This window comes from Chionomys nivalis, chromosome 7 (genome assembly GCF_950005125.1).
Source record: "Chionomys nivalis chromosome 7, mChiNiv1.1, whole genome shotgun sequence".
Classification (NCBI taxonomy): Eukaryota; Metazoa; Chordata; class Mammalia; order Rodentia; family Cricetidae; genus Chionomys; species Chionomys nivalis.
This window is the reverse complement of record NC_080092.1, coordinates 63,738,358-63,759,505: the sequence shown is the minus strand read 5'-3', so window position 1 is coordinate 63,759,505 and position 21,148 is coordinate 63,738,358. Positions and strand designations below refer to the sequence as shown.

The 21,148-nt window shown below is 44.3% G+C and overlaps 1 protein-coding gene across 2 annotated transcripts; it reads right to left on the bottom strand.

Annotated features, from left to right (window-relative positions):
* Nucleotides 1–286: 286 nt before the first annotated feature.
* On the bottom strand, nt 287–16,035 carry LOC130877470 (schlafen family member 5-like). 2 transcript variants are annotated; one of them, XM_057774804.1, is made up of 6 exons: nt 15,965–16,035; nt 11,171–11,236; nt 8,234–9,261; nt 6,894–7,019; nt 1,654–2,368; nt 287–1,482 (listed from the first exon to the last, which is right to left on the bottom strand). In XM_057774804.1, the coding sequence occupies exons 3-6, from the start codon at nt 9,231–9,233 to the stop codon at nt 684–686; spliced, it is 2,640 nt and encodes an 879-aa protein (XP_057630787.1). In that variant the 5' UTR covers nt 9,234–9,261; nt 11,171–11,236; nt 15,965–16,035; the 3' UTR covers nt 287–683. The 2 variants fall into 2 exon arrangements, with proteins under 2 accessions (XP_057630787.1, XP_057630788.1); XM_057774805.1 differs by lacking the exon at nt 11,171–11,236.
* Nucleotides 16,036–21,148: the final 5,113 nt, after the last annotated feature.

Here is a 21,148-nt window from a genome sequence, read left to right as displayed (position 1 = left end):
TGTGCCCTTCCACCTATTGCATTCTTTGTACTACTTTCTTTTGATCTTGGAAATTTTCTGTTATGTATAGAAAAGAAATTTTTGAAGCAAGGTCTCGCTAAGCAACCCTGTCTGGCCTAGAACTCACTATATTAACCAAGCTGGCCTCAAACTCTCAGAGATCCACCTGCCTCTGCCTCCTGAGTGTTGGGATTAAACTACCATGTATAGGAACTTTAGAGGGGGAAAGAAACTAAATTATGACCTTTGTTGCCAGTATTTCTCCAGCATATTGGTTTTTTTTTTTTTGACCCTTTTGTCTTTTTGTTGTTGTTATTTTTTTAAGACAGGGTTTCTCTGTGTGGCCCTGGCTATCCTGGAACTCATTCTGTAGACCAGGCTGGCCCTGAACTCACAGAGATTCACCTGCCTCAGCCTGCCATGGGCTGGGATTCAAGGTGTGCACCACAATATCTTCCCAACACACACACACACAACCATGAGAGAGAAAAAGATCTCAGTGCCAGCTAATTACCCTAGTCTCTCTTACTACTATCTGAATTCTTCACACTTGTAATCTAGGAGAGTACATGACTTGGCAGGTGGCTGTACAGGAAATGTTTTGCTGTTTAAATGTTGAGATCAAAGAGTTTCAAACTCATCTAGAGACCAGCCCTATCTAATTGAAGACTGGTATCTTCTTATCAAAGCAAAACCTTTTTAATGTACAGATGGGTTCTTGCCCTGGAAGCCAGGCAGAGCAGAACATTGTAAAAAATGTCTGTCTCCGATCCCACTGGAATGATCCCAAACACTATGCTTCTTTCCATGCCTGAAAATTGATCAACACCAGCCAACACGATGTGATTCCCCGGAGTATCCAACTCCTCCCTGACCTGCACTGCTGCACTGATCTGAGACATGGTCCTCCTCCTCAATGCTAGGAGAATCTTTTCTTTAAGTTTTACTACATCTTTGGCTTTGCTGCAAAGAACAGCAACATCCCTGGGGTAATAGCCAGACCCCCAGAGACACTGGCACTTCTCTGCTACAAAGATCGCCATCTGCTCTAAATTCAAGCAATCAATTGTCTCTAAACTGCCTGTGACACTTGGAGTCAATTCAAGTTCTTGGCCCATGTTCAGGGCTTCTGGGGGGACATTTGGGGGAGGATTGTCTCTGATTTGCTGCATTACCCCTTGTAGGTAATTGACTATGTTGTCTCCATTGCGGAGCATCCTAGTGAGCTTCAAAACTGGCTCCTGGTGCTGGAGCTCAGGGAGGCCACTGCAACACAAGTGGTTGGTCTGAAAATAATCCAGAAAAACGTAGAGAACTCCTGGACCATCTCTCCCTGTCTGGATGATGGATTTTGCCTTTGCATACCAGTCCCCATCTTCAGTTCGGAAATGCTGAGCTTCATCCACAACAATGTGTTTAATGTTAGCAAAGGTATCTCTCATGAAGTTTGTCCGTGTCACTGTCTGGCAGATGTTTCTCCGGCTGAAAGTGTAAGAAACACAGTCAGGTTTCTTCAGCCAAGAGAAGTAAGTCAACCTAAACTATATGTTACAGTCCCTGAACATGGTTACTACAACCCAGAGCTTAGCCTGTGAATGCCACACTCACTAAAATTGCCCAACAGAAAGAAACGAATGGAGTCAGGCTACATACCTCACAAACCTCCTCAAAGACTGGTTCTCACAGATGTAGAGAATGTTGTCAGTTTGACACCTGAACACATTCCTAATCTTCTCCACGATCCTGAGGGCCAGAGTGGTCTTCCCTGATCCAGGTGTTCCGTGAACAAACAGCTCTCTGTTCTTGCAAAGATCCTTTAAAAGCAGTTGGTACTGCTGGTCTGTGAGTAGCGTCACCACCTCAGAGTTAAACTCTTCACTTAGGAAGGATCTGAACCCTAACGAGACGATCACAAGGGATTGCAACAGAGCTTCCATCTGCTGCACGCTTGTGAAGTTATAGGATTCGGGGTAAATGGGCATTTCTGAGCTGGCCCTTGGTGTTTGATTGGGACCCAGCTGCAAGGCCAAGGGAATGATGCCTACTCTCCCAGTGTATCCGCCCATGTTCACCAGCTTCTGCTTTAGGGTCCGGGAGACTGTTATAGAATACCACTTGTACCCCAGATCCCACTTGTTGCAAATGGTGTACAGGATTGGGGCATTGTTTGGGGAAATCAGAAGAGCATCGCAGATGACACCCTGCTTCTTTTGAAGACCCAGGTCCACAGCCCAGCTGTGGGAGAAAATCAGTACCCCTTGAGAGAAAGAGCGCATTTCCGTGTTTATTAAGTTTCTGAGTCCTCTGTGCTCTGAGATGAGGTCCTTGTAGAGCCATTCTGGAGTATATGTAATCCTGTTGGGTGACACTGGGCAAGGAAAAAATCCAAATAAGTTAGAGACTCACAGGACAAGCTAATAATCACAATGACTGTGAGAATCTTTCTGGAATAAACACTCTGACACCAACGAGAAGGGAAGAGAGATGTCACCAGGATGGTTCCTGAAAGCCTTCAGATCCCAGGTCTAATCCATACGTGCATTTTATACTCTGAAATTGCAAGGTGGAGTAGGCAGGCATGGAAGATTTTACAGAAGGGCACAGGGCTGTCAACAGGATTTTAAGAGCCACGACCTGTGTTTCAGCTATTTCTCCAGATCATTCTGTTTCAGGTAGTAAGCAAAGTCGTCCTTGGCAAACAAGCAGTACAAGCAGCGCCTTAAGTAAATCACTAAATAAATTGGTAAATCAGTATCTAATAATTGGTCTTTTCCACCTCAGTCTACTTCATCATTATATGATGTAGATCCTGCCAGCCTTTCGGCCCTACCATATGTCAAGGATCAGTTTTATGTTAGTAACAAAAAGATAAGCCATCCTGTGTCTGGGAAAGCCCATAACCAGTTGTGATAGACATAAACAACTGAGTACAAAGTAGCAAAGGCAGCAAGAAAGAGCCTCATTAGCACTGTGTGAACATTAGCGAAAAATACAGCTCAGCAAAAAAAAAAAAAAAAAAAAAAAAAAAAAAAAGACAAATGCAAGTCTTTACAAGTCTTTATGGAAAAAAAAGACACAGCTCAGCTGAGCCTCAGAGGGTGCCATCTAGTTGGCCAGCAAAAGGGTGTGGGACTAGAGAGATAATAAAAAGAGAAGCATGGGCTGGGAATTTTGACACAAGGGTTTAATCCCAGGACTCAGGAGACAGAGGTGAGCAGATCTCTGTTGAGTTACAGGCCAACCAGGGCCACATAGTAAGACTGTCTATAAAAAGTAGAAGCATGTATAAATGTGGAGGCAACAAACACCACGGCTCAGTCAGATAACTTCACCCAGTTTGTGTTTCCAGAAGAGAGAGACAAAGAGAGGGGGATGGTGGTACAGGGAAAGCATTCAGGAGCCATCTGGACACCTGGCAGAAGTCACATGCTGACCGGCGTAGGCAGCAAAGCAACACCTGCCACGGGTTAGGAGTTAGGGCAGTTTGTTTATAGGAGAGGCAGCATGAAGGAGTTTCCTCTGTGAATGATGGAACTATTTTGTGTGTTGACTGTGATGGTGGCTACACAAAATGATGGGTGTGCCAACATCCCAAATTGTACCACAAAAATGTCTACCTCAAGAGGTTAATTCTGATTTTTAAAAGTCTTTAAAAAGATGTTTATATGTTGTACGTATGAGTATATATAAAGATGCAAGACACCCATAAAACTTTTTGAATGTATACTATTAATAAATGATGTATACCTATTGGGTACATATTATATGTATATGAGTCTCTTAGAATCTGGAGTGTTCTCAACCCTGACTGGAATCTAACACAAACTATAAATACACTTCAAAAAAATCAAATTCACACTTGGAAGGCAGAGGTAGGTAGATCTCTGTGAGTTCAAGGACAGTCTGGTCTACATAGTGAGTTCCAGGACAGCCAGGACTACATAGTGAGACCGTGTCTAAAAACAAAGACAGAAACAAAAAAAATCATATTCAAACCAAAATTTGTGTTTCAAATTCAAGGTACGAAGTAGAACCAAGGTTGTGTTCATATTTCTGTGTCTGACTGTCTGACTGAATGTACAATGAACACTCCAAAAGATAGAATTTTGAACAATTAATTTTTTCCTTTTTTTTTTTTAAAAAAAGGATTTGTTTATTTTTTATGTACATGGGTATTTTGTCTGCATGAATGTCTGTGTACTGTGTGTGTACAGTGCCTGCAGAGGCCAGAAGGTGGCGTCTGATCTTTTGGCGCTGGAGTTTCAAATGTTTGTTAGTCTTTCTGTGGGTGCTGGGGAATCAAATCAGGGTCCCTATAGGAGCAGCAAGTGCTCTCTTAACTGCTAAGCTGTCTTTCCAGTCTCTGAACAATTAATTTTTAAAGTGCTTACACAGAGCAATATGCAGATTCTAAAGAAAAAATGGGAGGTTGTCATAACAGGAGATACATCTTGGTGATGCTTAGTTAACTGGATACACAGACAGCTTGGACGCACCAATAAAGTACGTCTGGGCGGAGAGAAATACTCGACTGGGCCCAGTAGTATCCTGCTACATTTTTTCTACTGTTATTTTAATTTGACATTGTGTTTGAAATAATTAACCAATGAACTAAAGAAATAAAAGATCATAAATACAGGAAAAGTTACTTAAAATTATCTTTTCTCTTTGCATTAATACGTTTATTAAGTAAGAATTTAATAAAATCATAAGCTTTTCCTGCATATGGGCAGATCACCATAAGAAATTATAATCATAAAAGAACACACTCTAAAATTGGCATTAACATATAAAATAACAATGTTATAAAGCTTTGAAATGACTGGGACATATGCCACATTTCATTGATTGTAAATGTACTTCAATGTTTCACTAGTCACATATCTAATAGTTTAATTAGCAATATTATCTTTCAGGGCTGATAAAATGATAATAGGTTGTTAAGCAAATGTAAGAGAGAAGTTGTGTATAAACCAGGCAATCCATGTTGAACTATGAAAAAAATTACTATTGTAAAACTGACAATTATTTCCAAATCAGCTCACTGATTACATATATTAGCCATCAAAATAATATCGGATTCTTCTCTTTTCTTTTTGATATAACAAAATGCTTCTAAGATTCTTCTAGAAAAAAATCACCATGGTAAGACCACATTGATGAACATGGGTCTGGGCATATATTTTGGATTGCACTTTGGCAATGTTCATCTAAATGAATAAGCAATCATTACTGCTCAGAATTTTGTTTTTTTTTTTTTTTTTTTTTTTTTTGTTTGTTTTGGTTTTTCAAGACAGGGTTTCTTTGTGGTTTTGGAGCCTGTCCTGGAACTAGCTCTTGTAGACCAGGCTGGTCTCGAACTCACAGAGATCCGCCTGCCTCTGCCTCCCAAGTGCTGGGATTAAAGGCGTGCGCCACCGCCCGGCTTACTGCTCAGAATTTATCCTTAGAACACATTAATTATTTATAGAAAATGTGTATCATACTGCTTAAAATAGAAAAGGTGCCAGGCTTGGGGCACATGCCTTTAATTGTGAGTTCCACACCAGCCTGGTCTACAAAGTGAGTTGCAGGTCAGCCAGGGCTATACAGAAAAATCCTGTCTTGAAAAACAAGAGAGAGAGAGAGAGAGAGAGAGAGAGAGAGAGAGAGAGAGAGAGAGAGAGAGAGGGAGAAAGGAAGGGAGGGAGGGATGAAGGGAAAGAGAAAGGGAGGGAGGGAAGGAGGAAGAGAGGAGGGAAGGAGAGAAGAAAGATAAGAAAGAAAGAAAGAAAGAAAGAAAGAAAGAAAGAAAGAAAGAAAGAAAGAAAGAAAGAAGAAAGAAAAAAGTTTTTTCAAAATAAGGGAATCTGAAAAAGAAATGATGGCAGAGCATTTGTGGAGTTTAGTTACCTATTTTATTTATGTGGTAGTTATACAAGTTTCATGGTACAATACCTATTAAATTATATCGTTTTTCTATGTCCTGTCTGTATGCAAAAGTTTCATAGTGAAATAACTAAAACTAAGAAAAATCCATGTTTAGAAACACTAGAAGGGCCGGGCGGTGGTGGCGCACGCCTTTAATCCCAGCACTCGGGAGGCAGAGGCAGGCGGATCTCTGTGAGTTCGAGACCAGCCTGGTCTACAAGAGCTAGTTCTAGGACAGGCTCCAAAAAACCACAGAGAAACCCTGTCTCGAAAAACCAAAAAAAAAAAAAAAAAAAAAAGAAACACTAGAAGGTTTAGAAACATTTTACAATGAAAAAAATCAAGACTATCCACGAACAGGGTCATGACAAGATGTGCCTGAACATGGTTTACACTCAGCCCTGTGCTTGCACATAGCAATTAATGAACACATTTGTAGCGGCCTCCGTGATGGCACACACCTTTAATCCCAATAGCTATACTAGCTTGCCATGGAAACCAGGCGGTAGTTTTGCACCCCCTTAATCCCCGAATTAGAGAGGATTATAACATGGAAGGAGACAGCTCTCAGTCTCAGTCTCGGGTTTCCTGGAGGCAGGATCACCTTTTTCAGACTGAGGTCGAGGTAAGAGCCAATGGCTGGCTGTTTTGCTTTTCTGGTCTTCAGGTTGAACCCCAATATCTGTCTCTGAGTTTTTACTACTCATACTTCACCCATTTTCACTGCTATGTTCCATTCTGTAACTATATTGCGATGTACTTACCCATTGTGGTAGCAGTTGTAAGCCATCGTGTGGGTGCTGGGAATCAAACCAGGGTCCTCTGAAAGAGCAGCCAGTGCTTTTCCCTGCCAAGTCATAGCTCCAACCCCTCTCTAAACTTCCCCATGAATGGTTTTACATGGACATAAAAATCAAGGTTTTTTTTTTCTCTAAATATAAGAACAATCAACATGTCCTTTGGTGGCCAGAGATGACAATTACCTGGAAAGTAATCCTTCTGCAATTCTTCCACACTTTTCAAATTCTTATGTATGTACACAGTCTTGCTGCGGGGTGTGGTGTGTACAGTCCTCCTTGAGACGACCATCTGAGGAAAACTGGAAAGATCTGAGGAAACAAGAAACAAGAGTTGAGTATACAGAGGGCAGATCCTGCTTCTTAGCTGAGCCATGTTAACTCGAAGCTGGGATCTGTAGATATTTGCATTTCCTGCACAGATCAAATGGAAGCCAAACCCAGGTCCTCTGCAAGAGCCACCCCTGCTCTTAACCTCTGAGCCACCTCTCCAAATCCTTAATATCTACTCGTATTGAAATAAAATCTTTTATATTTTGAGAATGCTATTTTAAGTATATGTGAATAGAAGATGAGAAGGTCGGTGGGGGTAGAGTGCTATGCAGTTCTGAAATGGACCCTTCTGTTTGTTTTGTTACTTTTGAAGTTACCATTGGCTTTCTCTCATCTAATTTTGTTTTATCTTTCCTTGTCCAAAGCTTATGCCTATCACATCCCTGTTCTCTAGCCTACCATTTATGGTCCTGAAATGGGAAAATGGGGAAATTGTGGTTTGTTCATGAAAAACTCAAAGAAAGGATTAAGAATAATTTTTGTGGGTTGGAAGATGGCCCAGCAGTTAAGAGAACTGACTATTCTTCCAGAGGACCTAGGTTCTGTTCCCAGCACCCACATGGCAGCTCACAACCATCAGTAACTCCAGGTGCAGTGGATCCAATGCCCTCTTCTGGCCTCCACAGGCACTGCACATACATGTTACACAGCTATCATGCAGGCAAAGTATCTATATATGTAAAATAAAATTAATTTTTTTCTAAGAGTGCTTTAAACATGGGAAGAGGAAACTGTCAGGAAGTTAGAAAAGACACAGCTATTGGTATGGAAAGGGGATTTGCTGAATAATTAAATACAAGCTGGTCATCAGAAAGGAAGAGGTTTCACCACACACGTGAAGCAAGCAGTGCCAAGCTTGGTGGTTCACATCTGTTGCCAACACACTTGAAGGCTTCAGCAGGAGGGTGTTGAATCTGAGGCAAGCCTAGGCTACCCTGCCTCAATTAAACAAGAAAAGAAAGAATGTCGAATAGAAGTAACTAGTTCAGATTGCCCCTGCACCAGCTGCTAGTGGGACTGCCATTGTGGTGAACACAGAATATTCAAGATGAGCAGTCAGGGGGAAGGACAGTGGCCCAACATCTATAGGAATCAATCTCTTTCCCCAAATACCACAGAATTACACATCTCCTTTTTCTTTCTGCCCTCCCACCCCCGGCAAACATTCTAATATTTCAGTCATGTTCCCTGACCTGAGTCAGTTTCTATCATCCAAGCTGCCCAGTCCTTTGTGGCTAGCTGCTTCTTCTGATTGTCCTTCATCTCCCAGGAGTCAGGCACTTTGGCAAACGCTGCACAGCAGAACTGTCCCACCTTGATTGCACAGACGTACCCACGGAGAGCCCCCCTATCATACACTTCAAGGAAGTTGACGTCATATTGCACTTTATGGTCTTGTGAGCAGAAGTGGTGGACAGGCATCTTCCTGATGCAGCCGTCAATAGTGGTCCGCAAGGTGAAAAGATTTATCTTTTTCTTTTCACATCCAATGACTTGATAGGTCTCATCATGCACACCGAAAAACACATATCCTCCTTCAGAATTGGCAAGCGCAGAAACACACTTGGGGAGTTTCTCTTTAATACCCTGGGAAAGGTCTGCCGAGAACATTTGAAATACAACGTGTGGGGACTCTGTAAAGCTGAGTTTTTCCAGGTACTGAAGCTGCTGTTTACCAAATAAATCAGAAGCTAAGATCACCCGATCATCAACCGGAAGTTCCTGTGGATTTAATAAGTTGGGATCATCAACATTCCCACAAGCCTGAACCTTTCTTCGAAGGAATAGTAGGGCTTCTAGAGAATCCATGACTTCAGTAGATGTTCCACGTCTGTGGTACAGATTGGAACACAAGGTGGCGAGCCGCACACCTGAGGCTGCCACGTTCCATGAGTTCACGAATAGTAAAAAGAGTTTTCCCTGCAGCATCTCATCTACATGGTTTATGAACGATGGCGGCAGATCCAGGCCCACTCCATCACTCTCATAATTGTAGTCTTCATTCTCGATCTCAACCTTGACCACTCCCCCACCAGAATTCAGCAGAGCACACACTGCTTGCGAGATGACCTCATTCTGTCTCATCTGCTGCGCAGGGTCCATTTCCGCCCTTTGCCTAACCCCAAGGGTGGCTTCTCCTCCATTTATGATATATTCAGCAAAGCTCGATTCCAGACTTGCCAGGACATTCATCTTCTCAACTGTTAGTTGCAATGTTTTCCTGAAAGGGGGAAAGATAGAACCATTAGGACAGGACAAGAATGAGGAGGCGGGAAAGCAGATGTAAGGACACCTTTCTGAAATTGGCCCTTTATCCCTACACAGCCTGGGGCCAGCTTCATGAAAGAAGCTAAGTCTGTGGGATGCCCATTTTCACCGCAGAACTGATCACAAGTTCATCCCGATTTTGCTTTCTTTTTAAATTTGTGTGTGTGTGTGTGTGTGTGTGTGTGTGTGTATGTGTGTATACACACATGTCACAACACATGCATGTGGAGGTCAGAGGATAGCTCTCAGGAGTCAGGTCTCTCCTACCTTGTGGGATCTGGGGTAGAACTCAGGTTGCCAGGCCTATGGGCAAACACCTCTACTCATTGAGTCATCTGTGAGGCTCACTGTGATTTGGGGAACTATTTTGGTCAAGTTCTCTGAGTGGCAGCCTCTTGGGTCATTTGCAAAACCCAGGAAATTTTCTGGTAGTACTTGTAGGCTTCAGGTAGGAAGCTTGCTTAACCAAATGCAATCTCTGCTGTACACTGATTTTTGACATTTTTCTTGGTTCTTTGCCTCCCTCCACTGATTGAGAATGGGGGATGTTTAAGTATATTTTCTTAACCCAATCAGTTTTGTTAGGAATTTGTCATCATTGCTATTGAACAGATCATTTTGAATCCTCTGATCCAGCTGTTTTCCACTGTATCATAAAGTTACACACACATACACACACACACACACACACACACATATTCACACACAGAGATAGACACTGCATGCCCACATACAGAGTATCCATGCAATGCAAATTTGATCAGGGAGATTGAAACAGAATGCTTACAGCTATACCTGGAAGAATTTGGAGTTCTCTAAATCATAAAGAAAATCAGTGACTATTTGGAATAATAAGGACATCCGTTTGATGTATACTCTAAACATTTAAGAAGCAAGTTTTTCTAGCCGGGAAGTAGTGGCGCACACCTTTAATCCCAGCACCTGAGAGGCAGAGGCAGGCAGATCTCTGTGAGTTCGAGGCTAGCCTGGTCTAAAAGAGATAGTTCCAGGACAAACACCAAAGCTATACAGAGAAACCCTGTTTCGAAAAACAAAACAAAAATAAATAAAGGAAGGAAGGAAGGAAGGAAGGAAGGAGGAGGAGGAGGAGGAGGAGGAGGAGGAGGAGGAGGAGGAGAAGAAGAAGAAGAAGAAGAAGAAGAAGAAGAAGAAGAAGAAGAAGAAGAAGAAGAAGAAGAAGAAGAAGAAGAAGAAGAAAGTTTTTCTAGATGCGCAGGGTATTTAGACTTACAACACCCTGAAGAGCTGTCAATCATTGGGAAGAATAAGAAGTATCTCTCCACCTGCATCTCATGTCTCCAACCTTTCACCCCAGACTCTACAATCTGCATACCCTCCAGAGGCTGTAAACCAGATAGATGACTTTTTGGATCAAGATAGATAAACAACCATACCTGGTTTTATTAGTGACCTATGATTATTTGTCTAAATAAACACCAGTTTAGAGAGAACTGCAAATTCATTGATCTGTAAGGCCAGTTCTGCTCTGCAAATCTCATTGTTATGAGCAACACAAAAAAGAGATGGGGATAAAAAGGAATAAGCTGGTCCTAGCAAGGACTCCACAATATGAGAACCACTAACAAAACTCAAGTACCAAACTGAAAGTAGATAGCTGCAAACTCAACACAAAGAAAAAGAATTCAGAGTCAGTGCCTGCTCATTACATCAGTGCAGAACCAACAGTTTCTAGCAACAATGTGCAAGACACTCTATGGGTACTCACTGGTCAAAGAGGTGCTGTGGGCACTCACCTGGCCAAAGAGGCTCTGTGGGCACTCACCTGGCCAAAGAGGCTCTGTGGGCACTCACCTGGCCAAAGAGGCTCTGTGGACACTCACCTGGCCAAAGGCTGGGATCTCAAGCTACAAGTGGTGGCACAACGTCTTGTTGGGACCTCTCAGGAACTGTGGATATAAGTTAATAAGAGCACTCACTTGAGAACGTAATATTGGTTCTGCTCTCACTATAATAAGGGATTCGGCCACCATCCCTTGCTTTGGCTAGAATCCAAAGACAGGCAAGTGATGTAGGTGGTTCTTCTATCTGTTGTTTTCATTGGTTATTTAATAAAGAAAACTGCTTGGCCTGATAGGTCAGAACATAGGTAGGCGGGGAAGACAGAACAGAATTGTGGGAGAGAGAAAGCAGAGACAGACAGAGGCCATGGAGCCAGCCGCCAGGTCAGACATGCTGAATCTTTCCCGGTAAGCCACCACTTCATGGTGCTACACAGATTAATAGAAATGGGTTAATCAAGATGTGAGAATTAGCCAATAAGAGGCTGGAACTAATGGGCCAGGCAGTGTTTAAATGAATATAATTTGTGTGTTGTTATTTCGGGGTATAAGCTAGCCATGCAGGAGCCGGGCAGGAGGAAAAGCAGGCCTGCTTGCCCCATCACTACAGGCAGGGGAGTGGGAAAGCCTGCTAGGAAACCACAAAGGAGGGGGCTGGAGAGATGGCTCAGAGGTTAAGAGCATTGCCTGCTCTTCCAAAGGTCCTGAGTTCAATTCCCAGCAACCACATAGTGGCTTACAACCATCTGTAATGGGGTCTGGTGCCCTCTTCTGGCCTGCAGGCATACACAGAGACAGAATATTGTATACATAATAAATAAATAAATTAAAAAAAAAGAAAAGAAACCACAAAGGAAGGCTTGGGTGTGGTCTGACTGAGATTGCTGTCGGTGGGGAAAGAGTCAAGCTGCTAGAAATGGATCGTCCTTCATGATTAGTTTGGGGAACATTACAGGTTTTCTGAGTTGGAAGTAGAGGCAAAATTAGGGAAGTTGTCAGTTATTACCCAACCAGCTTTTGAACAACCGGGGATCGTGGTCTAGTTGCTACAAAGTGTAGTCAAAATCGTATTCTCTCTCCCTCTCTTTCTTCCCCCTCCGTGTGTGTGTGTGTGTGTGTGTGTGTGTGTGTGTCTCAATATTCTTCCCATAGTTTGGGCAGACATTTCATATAAATGACATCAAATGCATAATATAGAAAGAAAGGGATGGAGAGATGACTCAGTAAAAAAGTACTGACTACTCTTCCAGAGGACCTAGTTCAAATCCCAGCCCCACATGGTGTCTAACAACTGTCTGTAACTCCAGTTCCAGTGGATCTTGTACCCTCTTCTGACTTACAAGGGCACTAATACACATGGTGAACTGGCATGCAGGCAAGTCACTTCCAGACATATAAAATAAGTCTTTTTAAAAGTTATTTATTTATTTGGTTGGTTGGGTTTTGTTGTTGTTGTTGTTGTCGTTGTTTTCAGACAGAATTTCTCTGTGTAACAGCTCTGGCTGTTCTGGAGCTTGCTTTGTAGACCAGGCTGGTCTCAAACTCACAAGAATCTGCCTCCAGAGTGCTGGGACTAAAGGTGTGTGTCACCATAACCCGGCTTATTTTTACTTTATGTAGCTGGGTGTTTGGTCCACATGTATGTATGTGTGTGCCTAGTACCTGCGGAGGCCAGAAGAGGGAGTAGATTCCTTGAAACTGGAGTTACTGATGGTTATGAACCACCATGTGGGAGCTAGAAATCAAAGTCCTCTGGAAGAGTAGTCAGTGCTCTTAATTGCTGAGCCACCTCCTTAGCCCCAAACAAATAAATCTTTTTTAAAAAATAGAAAAGAAGGCTAGGATCCCTCCAAACTCAAACCCATCCAGCCGCTATCCAAACTACTAACCGCACCTCACACCCAAACCTGCCTATCCTCCTGCAACCTTGGTGGAACTCTGAAACACAGCTTGTTCCAATACTGAGGGGACTTAAGAGGGACCAAGAGCTTGCTACAACACTGGGGGGGGGGGCCAATCTTACTTGCCCTGTAGTCAAACTGATGATAATCTTAAATATCACCATAGAACCTACATCCAGCAACTGATGGAGACAGAGGCAGAGACCCACATCAGAGCACTGGACTGAGCTCCCAAGGCCAGTTGAAGAGTGGAAGGAATGAGAATATGGGCAACGAGGTCAAGACCATGATGGGTTCACCCACTGAAACAGTTTACCTGAGCTAATGGGAGCTCACCAACTCCAGCCAGACTGGAAAGGAACAGGCATAGGACCAAACTAGTGCCTCTGAATGTGGTTGACAGTTGCATGGCTGGGGCAAACTGAGGGGCCACTGACAGCACCAGGATTTATCCCTACTGCATGTACTAGCTTTTTGGGATCCAATTCTCTTTGGATGTATACCTTGCTCAGCCTAGATATAGTAGGGAGGGCCTTGGACCTTTCTACAAGACAATGTGCCTTATCCTCTCTGAGTATTAGATGGGGGTAGGGTGGGAAGATGTGTGGAAGGAATGGGAGGAGGAGAGGGAGTGGGAACTTGAATTGATATTTTTTTAAATCTAATAAATAAAATTTAAAAACAGTTTAAAAGTCAAATTGAATTAAAGGACTAAAATATGTCATATAACAAAAAAAAAAAATAGAAAAACTAGCCAGGCAGTAGTAGTGCATACCTTTAATTCCAGCACTCAGGGAGGCAGAGGAAGGCAGATCTCTGAGTTCAAGGTCAGCCTGGTCTACAAAGTCAGTTCCAGGACAGCCAAGGTTACACAGAGAAACCCTGTCTCAACAAAAAAAGAATGAATGAATGAATGAATGAATGAACGAACGAAAGAAAAGAAAAACATACTGAACCATAAGAATTTCCCTTCTTGAAAGATATTGTTGAGAATGAAAATATTAGTACTTGGATGAGAGAAAATGTTTGCAAATTATTTTTTCTGATGAAGAATTTGTATCTAAATTACATTCAAAAGATGTAAAAAACAATAAGAAAACAGGAGCTAGCCAGGATGTGGCACAGCACTTACCTTGCTTATGGGAGGCCCCTGAGATTGTTCTTAGAAACCAAAACAAAGCCAGAAAACAGGAAGGTGGGCTTGGTGACAACCTTGGTGACCTGAAACCCCATGCTTAGTTGAGGTAGGATTTCTAGGCTGGGCTGGGACATATAGCTAGACCTTGTCTAAAGAAAGAAAGGGGGTGGGGAGAAAGATGGATGGGAGAAAGGAAGGAAAAGTGAGATGGAGGGAGGGAGGGGAGAAAAGAAGCAAGAAACCCGGTTTTACAATGGATAAAGGAGATGCTAGAGAGACGACTCGGTGGCTGCTTTCCAGCCGACCTGGGTTGGATTCAGTAATGCCTCAATAAATCTATCTAAGACTACATGCATAAATTATCTTAAAGACACAAATTTAAAATATTTCTTTGGGATATTATGAGTTCAAAACCCACCAGGAAATTCATGAGTCTACTGATTTTTTTCTATAGAAACTAAATCTATGATTTAAAAAAAAATCAGTGACTCTAATTCTGCATACTGCACTTTGAGACTTTTTTTTAAAAGACAGGGTCTTGCTATGCAGCCCTGGCTGACGTAGAACTTACCACACAGACCAGGCGTCTCTCCAGTGCTGGGATTAAGGGAGTAGGTCTCATCACTTTAAGACTTTGGAACTTTTAGATGCCTCCAGTTTTTGTTTTCCTGTTCCCTTGTTTGTTGTGAGTTTAGACTTGTCAGACCCACCAAGTCCCCTCTCAGCGATAACCTATTGTGGAGAAAGAGCCTACTCTCCCTTACAGCTACTTAAGAGCATGATGGGATCGCCTCAAGGAATTTGAGAGTAGTTTTTTTCTTCTGTGTTTTGTTTCACATTGTCACTAACAAAGTATCCTCCAAGATACCAGGGCTTCCGAGACAGTTGTTTGGACCCAACAGCAACTACTGAAAGTCCTCCCACCAAGATAATTCTGAAATGGATTTCCTCTTTCTAACGAGCACAATTCCCATCAGCCAGGAAAGCATGTGGTCAAGTCACTCTCTTCTTTTGTTTGCACAAAGATAGTGAAACTCACTACAAGTTTTTAAATGCCCTCTGGCATTTAAACCCTTCCTTCTGGCATAGGATGCTGTGGCACTAAGCAGCTGCTCTGGTATTGATGGAGCCACAGGAACCCTTAGTTCCCCTCTGCCTGCCCAGCATACACACATACAGGGAGAGGGAGAGAGAGATCGGATCAGTTTCTGTTTCCCCGTAAGGACAAACCCAGTTTTGATCTTTTGGGTAGGGAGGGCCAGGCGACTTTTCAAAGACTGCACTCACTTCCTCTTAGGAGCTTGCCTCTGAACCACCAGCCACCACCTCAACCAACCCTTCAGAAAAAGGACCTGAGAAACTACTACAAATCCCCCCATCTCTCCCCTCCCTTCCTCTCTCACTTCTGCTTTCAGAACTACCCCGTGTTAAAGGGATTCAGAGTTACACTCTGCAGACTTGCTTGTTGAAACTGCCTACTGAATTCTACTTAACCCATTGTCATCAGTGCTGGGCTCCCCTGAAGGTTAGTCGAACCCTAAGGCAGGGAGCTTAGAGGTAGCAGATTCAGATGTTTGCCCTCAGTGCAGCAAGACAGGTCTTACAAAACTGGGTTTGGGACGGTTTGGGCTCCCCTTCCCAAGCCTCCCAGCTCCGGGCCTCCCAGTGGGAAGAAAACTCTGAAATTCCAGGCACGGTCCCCTGACTTCCCACAACCTCCGGGGGGCTGGGAGGAGCGACCCCGATGACCCTGGGTTTTAGGAAAACTTGTGCAAGAGACCGCGGGGGACCCATTACCGGTCAATGTCTGTCCTCCGCAGCGCGTCTGCCTCCTGGCGTCTGAGCTGAAGTCTCCGAGTTCCAGAGTGGAGACCTCTACCCTTCAGGCTCTTGTCCTTATATCAGCTGAGCGTGCTGACATCGCACGGGGTGGGGCACAGTGTAAAAAACAGCCCTGTTCGATTGGACCAGGAATCCCCCCCCCCCCCAGCAGCCAACAACCTTGGTTAACTTTAAGGGAAAGGAAAGGACTTTTTTTTTTATTTTTCTTATTTTTCACTTTCAAAGTTTATAGTTCTTACCGCCACTCGGGGAAGGAAATCTGATGTAGTCCCATGTCCCCCTAGACCTCCCTGACCCCATCTGGGCCTTCTCGGGACACTCCAGACTATACTGTTCCAGGTTCCCTCTCCTCTCGGTTTTCAGGGGCTTCACCTCTCCTCAGGGCGGAGGGAGGGGGTGATGGAGGCATCGGGAATAAGTCAAGGCAAAAAATTAAAGTTCTCCTTTGTCTCTACTTCCCCAAACATTAGAGGTTGTTGATTCCTCTACTTTTTTTCTGCAGGTGCTCTACCCTCCAGTCGTTGGTCCCTGCCGGCCACATTGACTCATGGGCCGGGAGCGGGACTTGCTAGTTCGCAAGGATCCAGAGCAGAGATATGCTGTAACTTGGGGGGGGGGGGGGCGGGGAGACGACGACACCTGGTGCAGCCAAGATCTCCTGATCTTGTGACACTTGGAACTCCTAAAGCGTTCGCTCTCGTCCTGACTCCAACTGTCGCTTCTTCTGCTCTTCGTTGCACTTCTTAATATTCTGATGAGCATGTGTTTCTCTTCTTACAAGTCAGGCACGCACGACCACCGGTCAGCCCTGGAACCACTGTAGCCCAGGGAAGTCTCTCCTCCCTCCTCCCCTTCTCTCCCCTACAGACTAAAGAGGCAAGATAAAGTTGTGGAGCAACGGAGGGGGTGTATGTGGGTGGGGGATTGTCAAAGAGACTTAAAGCTACTGATAATCCCTCTATTAATTAGGGATTCTGCTGCCAGCACTTTCCCTCCTTCCCCAGTCTGGAGGCTGCAGTCAGTCAGTCCTGGTCCATGAAAAAAACTCAAGGATGTCTCAGAGAGATTGATGTTGGGATTCTGTGGCATCGTGACTGATGAGGCCTTTGGGGGAATGGGGGCACTTTGGCGAAAACACCCTGAGCCTGATCAGCCCTTTCACGTTTTTCTTTTGAAAATACAAATATCTAGTTTATTATATTTCCTTTTAAGCAAAAATGCATCTCCTACTTTCCCTATGTGAGGGTGTTCATGTGTGTGCAAGTGTACATGTGTGTACAGATATGCATGTACATGTATGTGTTTATACATGTAGGCCAGAGGGCATCTCATTTGTCATTCTGCAAGCATCATCTACCTTGTGTTCTGAGGCAGACCCTTTCATTGGCCTGGAACTCACCAAGTAGGCTAAGATGGCTAGCCAGCAAGCCCCTGGGATCTGAGTGATGGCGTCTAAGGTTGGAACTCAGATCTGAGCCAGACCTCTTTACCTCTCCTGACAACAAGTTAAGAGTAAATTTTTCAGAAACATGTTTATGATGCTCCTTGCAAGGCTTGCCAAAGTAGAATAAAACCTTATTCAGAGTTCAAGCAGGAGGACTTTTGACATTCTAGCAACATTCATTTAAATGAACAGTACGTAACATAGTTAGTTAGTGGAAGGGGAATTAGCTCTGCTTCCTGACCCTCAGAGCACCAAGATTAGGGTCCAAGAGTGTCTTGACATTTCTTCTATCCCAGTGGGTAGACGTCTTCCTGAGGGAGCTTAGTCCCGCCCAATACTTGATCTGCTCCTGAGGGTACAAGAAAACGAAAGTGACTGGGAGTTTTCTTTCTGCTCTTCCCCCTCAGACTGTAATCATCCGAACAGAAGCAAAAATATTCTAGAGAGTGCCTGCCCTCTGGGTTGTCAGGCCACTAAGGCAGTGGACACCGACGACTCTGAAATTGCCTGGAGAACCTCACACTAGAAAAGCGGAAAGGCTGGCCGTAGCCAGAGGAGGAATTTGACTCTCAGGGAGAGATTTCACACAGTTCTGACTTGTGGGACTTCTTTCAGGACGCGATGGAGCCCAGACAATGACTGATCAATTTACTAGCAAGACCACACCCTGACCAGAACTACTTAACTATGGACACTCTTTGCCTCTGTTTAAGCCTAAGCCGCTTGTCAGTCAGTGTCTAGAAGAAGGACTTGTGGTCACTGGGCCTCTTTATTTGTTCCTTTTCCCATTGTGGCCACAGTGAGCAAATTTCTCTGCTTGTCACTACTACTTATTTCTACAATTGCTGTCTTAAGGACAGGTGACTAAACTCAACTTATTGGGGGTGCCAGGGCTCGGGCTTTGTCCCTAAAATCTACCTCAGACGACCTTTCATCCACTGAGGATGAATGTTGCCACTGAGAGAAGTAGCGCTCCAAAGACGTCCTCATCCTAGTCCCAAGAACTGGAAAGCATGTGGTCTTTCCTGGCGGGGAATTAAGGCAGTAAATACGCACAGAGGCTGTGACTCAACTGCCGCTCAAACACAGAGGTCGTCCCAGGCGAGCATTAGAGAGAAAGAGCCCAAATTGGAGATCTCTATCCAGCCCCTCCCCTTAGAGCTCACCTCCTAAAAGGGGGGGGGGACTGTAGGAGCCTGAGGGGTGGAGGATACCAGGAGAACACAGCCCACAGACATCAACTAAGCTGGCCTCAGAGGGGCTCACAGAGACTGAAGTGGCCATCACTGAGCCTGCATGGGTCTTCGCTATGTCCTCTGAATACATTCTGTCGTTAGTTAGCCTGGTGTTTTTATGGGACTGCTAATGTGGGGGGGAAGGCGGGGGCAGGATCTCTGTCTCTTTCTCGTCTGCTCTTGAGATCCTTTTCCTCCAACAGGACTGCCTCGCCCAATCTGACATGAAAGTTTGTGCCTAGCTTTACTGTATCTTGTTATGCTGTGTGTATTGGATATTCCTGGGAGGCCTGCTCTTTTTTCTAAAGGGAAATGGAGGAGGAGTGGATCTGGGGGAAAGGGAGGAGGGACTGAAAGGAGTGGGGGGAGGGGAAACTGTGATGGGGGTGCATCGGGACATGAGGGATAAGATTGAGAGGTGGAGGGAGGGAGAGAGCAATAAAAGAGGTGACTTGATGGGAGGGGCGGGCATTTCAGGGTCAGGTGCAAGGGAAGCTCTCATGATTCTACAAGGATGACCCCAGCTAAGACTTCTAGCAATAGTGAATAGGTAGCCTGAACAGGCTATCTCCTGTAATCAGACTGGTAACTACACCAATTGCCATCCGAGGGCCTTCATCCAGTAACTGATGGGAACAGATGCAGAGATCCACAGCCAAGCAAGCACTGGGATGAGCCCAGGGAAACCTACTGAGGAAGGGAAGAAGGATTATATGAGCCAGAATGAGCAGGATCCTCAAAAGGGAGCCTACAGAAGCAACTGGCCAGCTCATGGGAGCTTATAGACTATGGACCAAAGGCTAAGGAGGCTACGTGATACCTGCCCAGGCCTCTACATATGTGTAATGGTCATGTACCTTGGTATACTTGTGGGACTCCTGGCCGTGAGAGCAGGCCTGTCCCTAATATAGTATGAACATGTATAACTAAAGTGGTTCTTCCTGTAACCTATCAAGTAGGAAGAAATCACTCAGCTGTGAAGTTCACATTTAAAAAAAGAAGTTCACAAAGCTAACTCATTAACTTAAGATATGATTGGATTAAAGGAGACTGAGGTTTTGATTTAGAACCTGGAAGAGAAAATGCTTCCAACGTAATGAGGGATTTGAATCGGCATGGGAGTCGTCCATGGAAGAGACGCCAAGTGCATTAGAAGGCACAAGGAGTCGGCTCGAGAAGGGACTGTCCCCTTCCTTGTCTTTCCAGTCACTTTCCGCACACACGATGCTTTCTTTTGCTCTGAAGTTGAGAAACAAAACCAAAGGTAGACCCTGTAACAGCTAGAGAAACTTTCAACTTCTCAATAATAAGGAAACCAGCTGCTTAACCAGCATCCTTCCTGTGTATGCCACAGCCACTGAAGCCCAAGAAGCTGCCTTGCTCAGAAGGGTTGTAGGGCAGTGAGAGACTGTTCTGTGTATACTACAATGGCAATGTTTGTCAAAGTCCACAGGCCCCACGACCTAGGGTGAATCCTAGCACAGTCTTTGAAAGAGTATGCTGTGCCAGTGTAGGCGTGTCAGCTGTCACAAGCGTGCCCCTGTGCAGCAGACACCCCTGCGCGGGGACAGAGGTATGTGGGAAGTCTCTGCACTCTAGACATTATATACATATACATCCTTATATACATATACATCCTTATATACATATACATGAACATCAAACTGCTGCTGAGGGCTGGAGAGACGGTTCAGCGGGAGAGGGCACACTGCTCTCTCAGAAGACTCCAGGTCAGTCCTCACCCTCGGCACCCTCGGGTGGGTCACAACTACCTGTGAATTCAAGTCCTCTTGCAGGTGTATATACTGTACCTCTTCTCTCTCTCTCTCTCTCTCTCTCTCTCTCTCTCTCTCTCTCTCACACACACACACACACACACACACACACACCGCCTTCAAAAAATAAGTAAAACTGCTCCAGATGACAGTCATTCATCTTGAAGTTGTGGAGAGGGGGCACACACTACTCAAAAGTGAAGCTTCCTTGATGTAGCCAACAGTCGTCTTATGTGTGCTGTAGGCACTGAAGATCAGGAGCCGACCTTGGTGGCACAGTGCTCAACTAAAGAGCATGCTCATGTTGATGGAGGTGCAGAGCGCACCACAGTGCTCTGACATGATGCTTTATTTTTTAGCATTTTTAAGGTTCATGTGAATCAGTGGGGGGTTCTGGTTTTAAATTGTAGGTGTTTTTGGAAAAAAAGGAGGAGCAAGTGGGGGAGAAGGAAAAAGAGATAAAAGAAAGGAAAATGGGTAAGGATACAGTTAAAGCACAATATATACAGGTATGAAGATGTCACAGCTGGCCAGCAAGATGGCCTAGGGATAAAGGCACTTACATCAAAGCCTGATGACCAGGTTTCAACCCATAGAACTCACATAGAGGTAACAAATGACTCCACAATGCTGTAGGAACTCCTTTAGCCAATAGCCTTTAAGATACTGGCCCACTCTGGATGTG

Excerpts from the sequence above, each read along its gene's own strand:
- LOC130877470 (XM_057774804.1), bottom strand. The coding sequence starts at position 9,233 with ATGAATGTCCTGGCAAGTCTGGAATCGAGCTTTGCTGAATATATCATA. Across the intron at positions 7,020-8,233 it reads GATGATAGAAACTGACTCAG|ATCTTTCCAGTTTTCCTCAG; the intron begins GTCAGGGAACAT and ends TTGTTTCCTCAG. Across the intron at positions 2,369-6,893 it reads GCAGAAGGATTACTTTCCAG|TGTCACCCAACAGGATTACA; the intron begins GTAATTGTCATC and ends TTCCTTGCCCAG.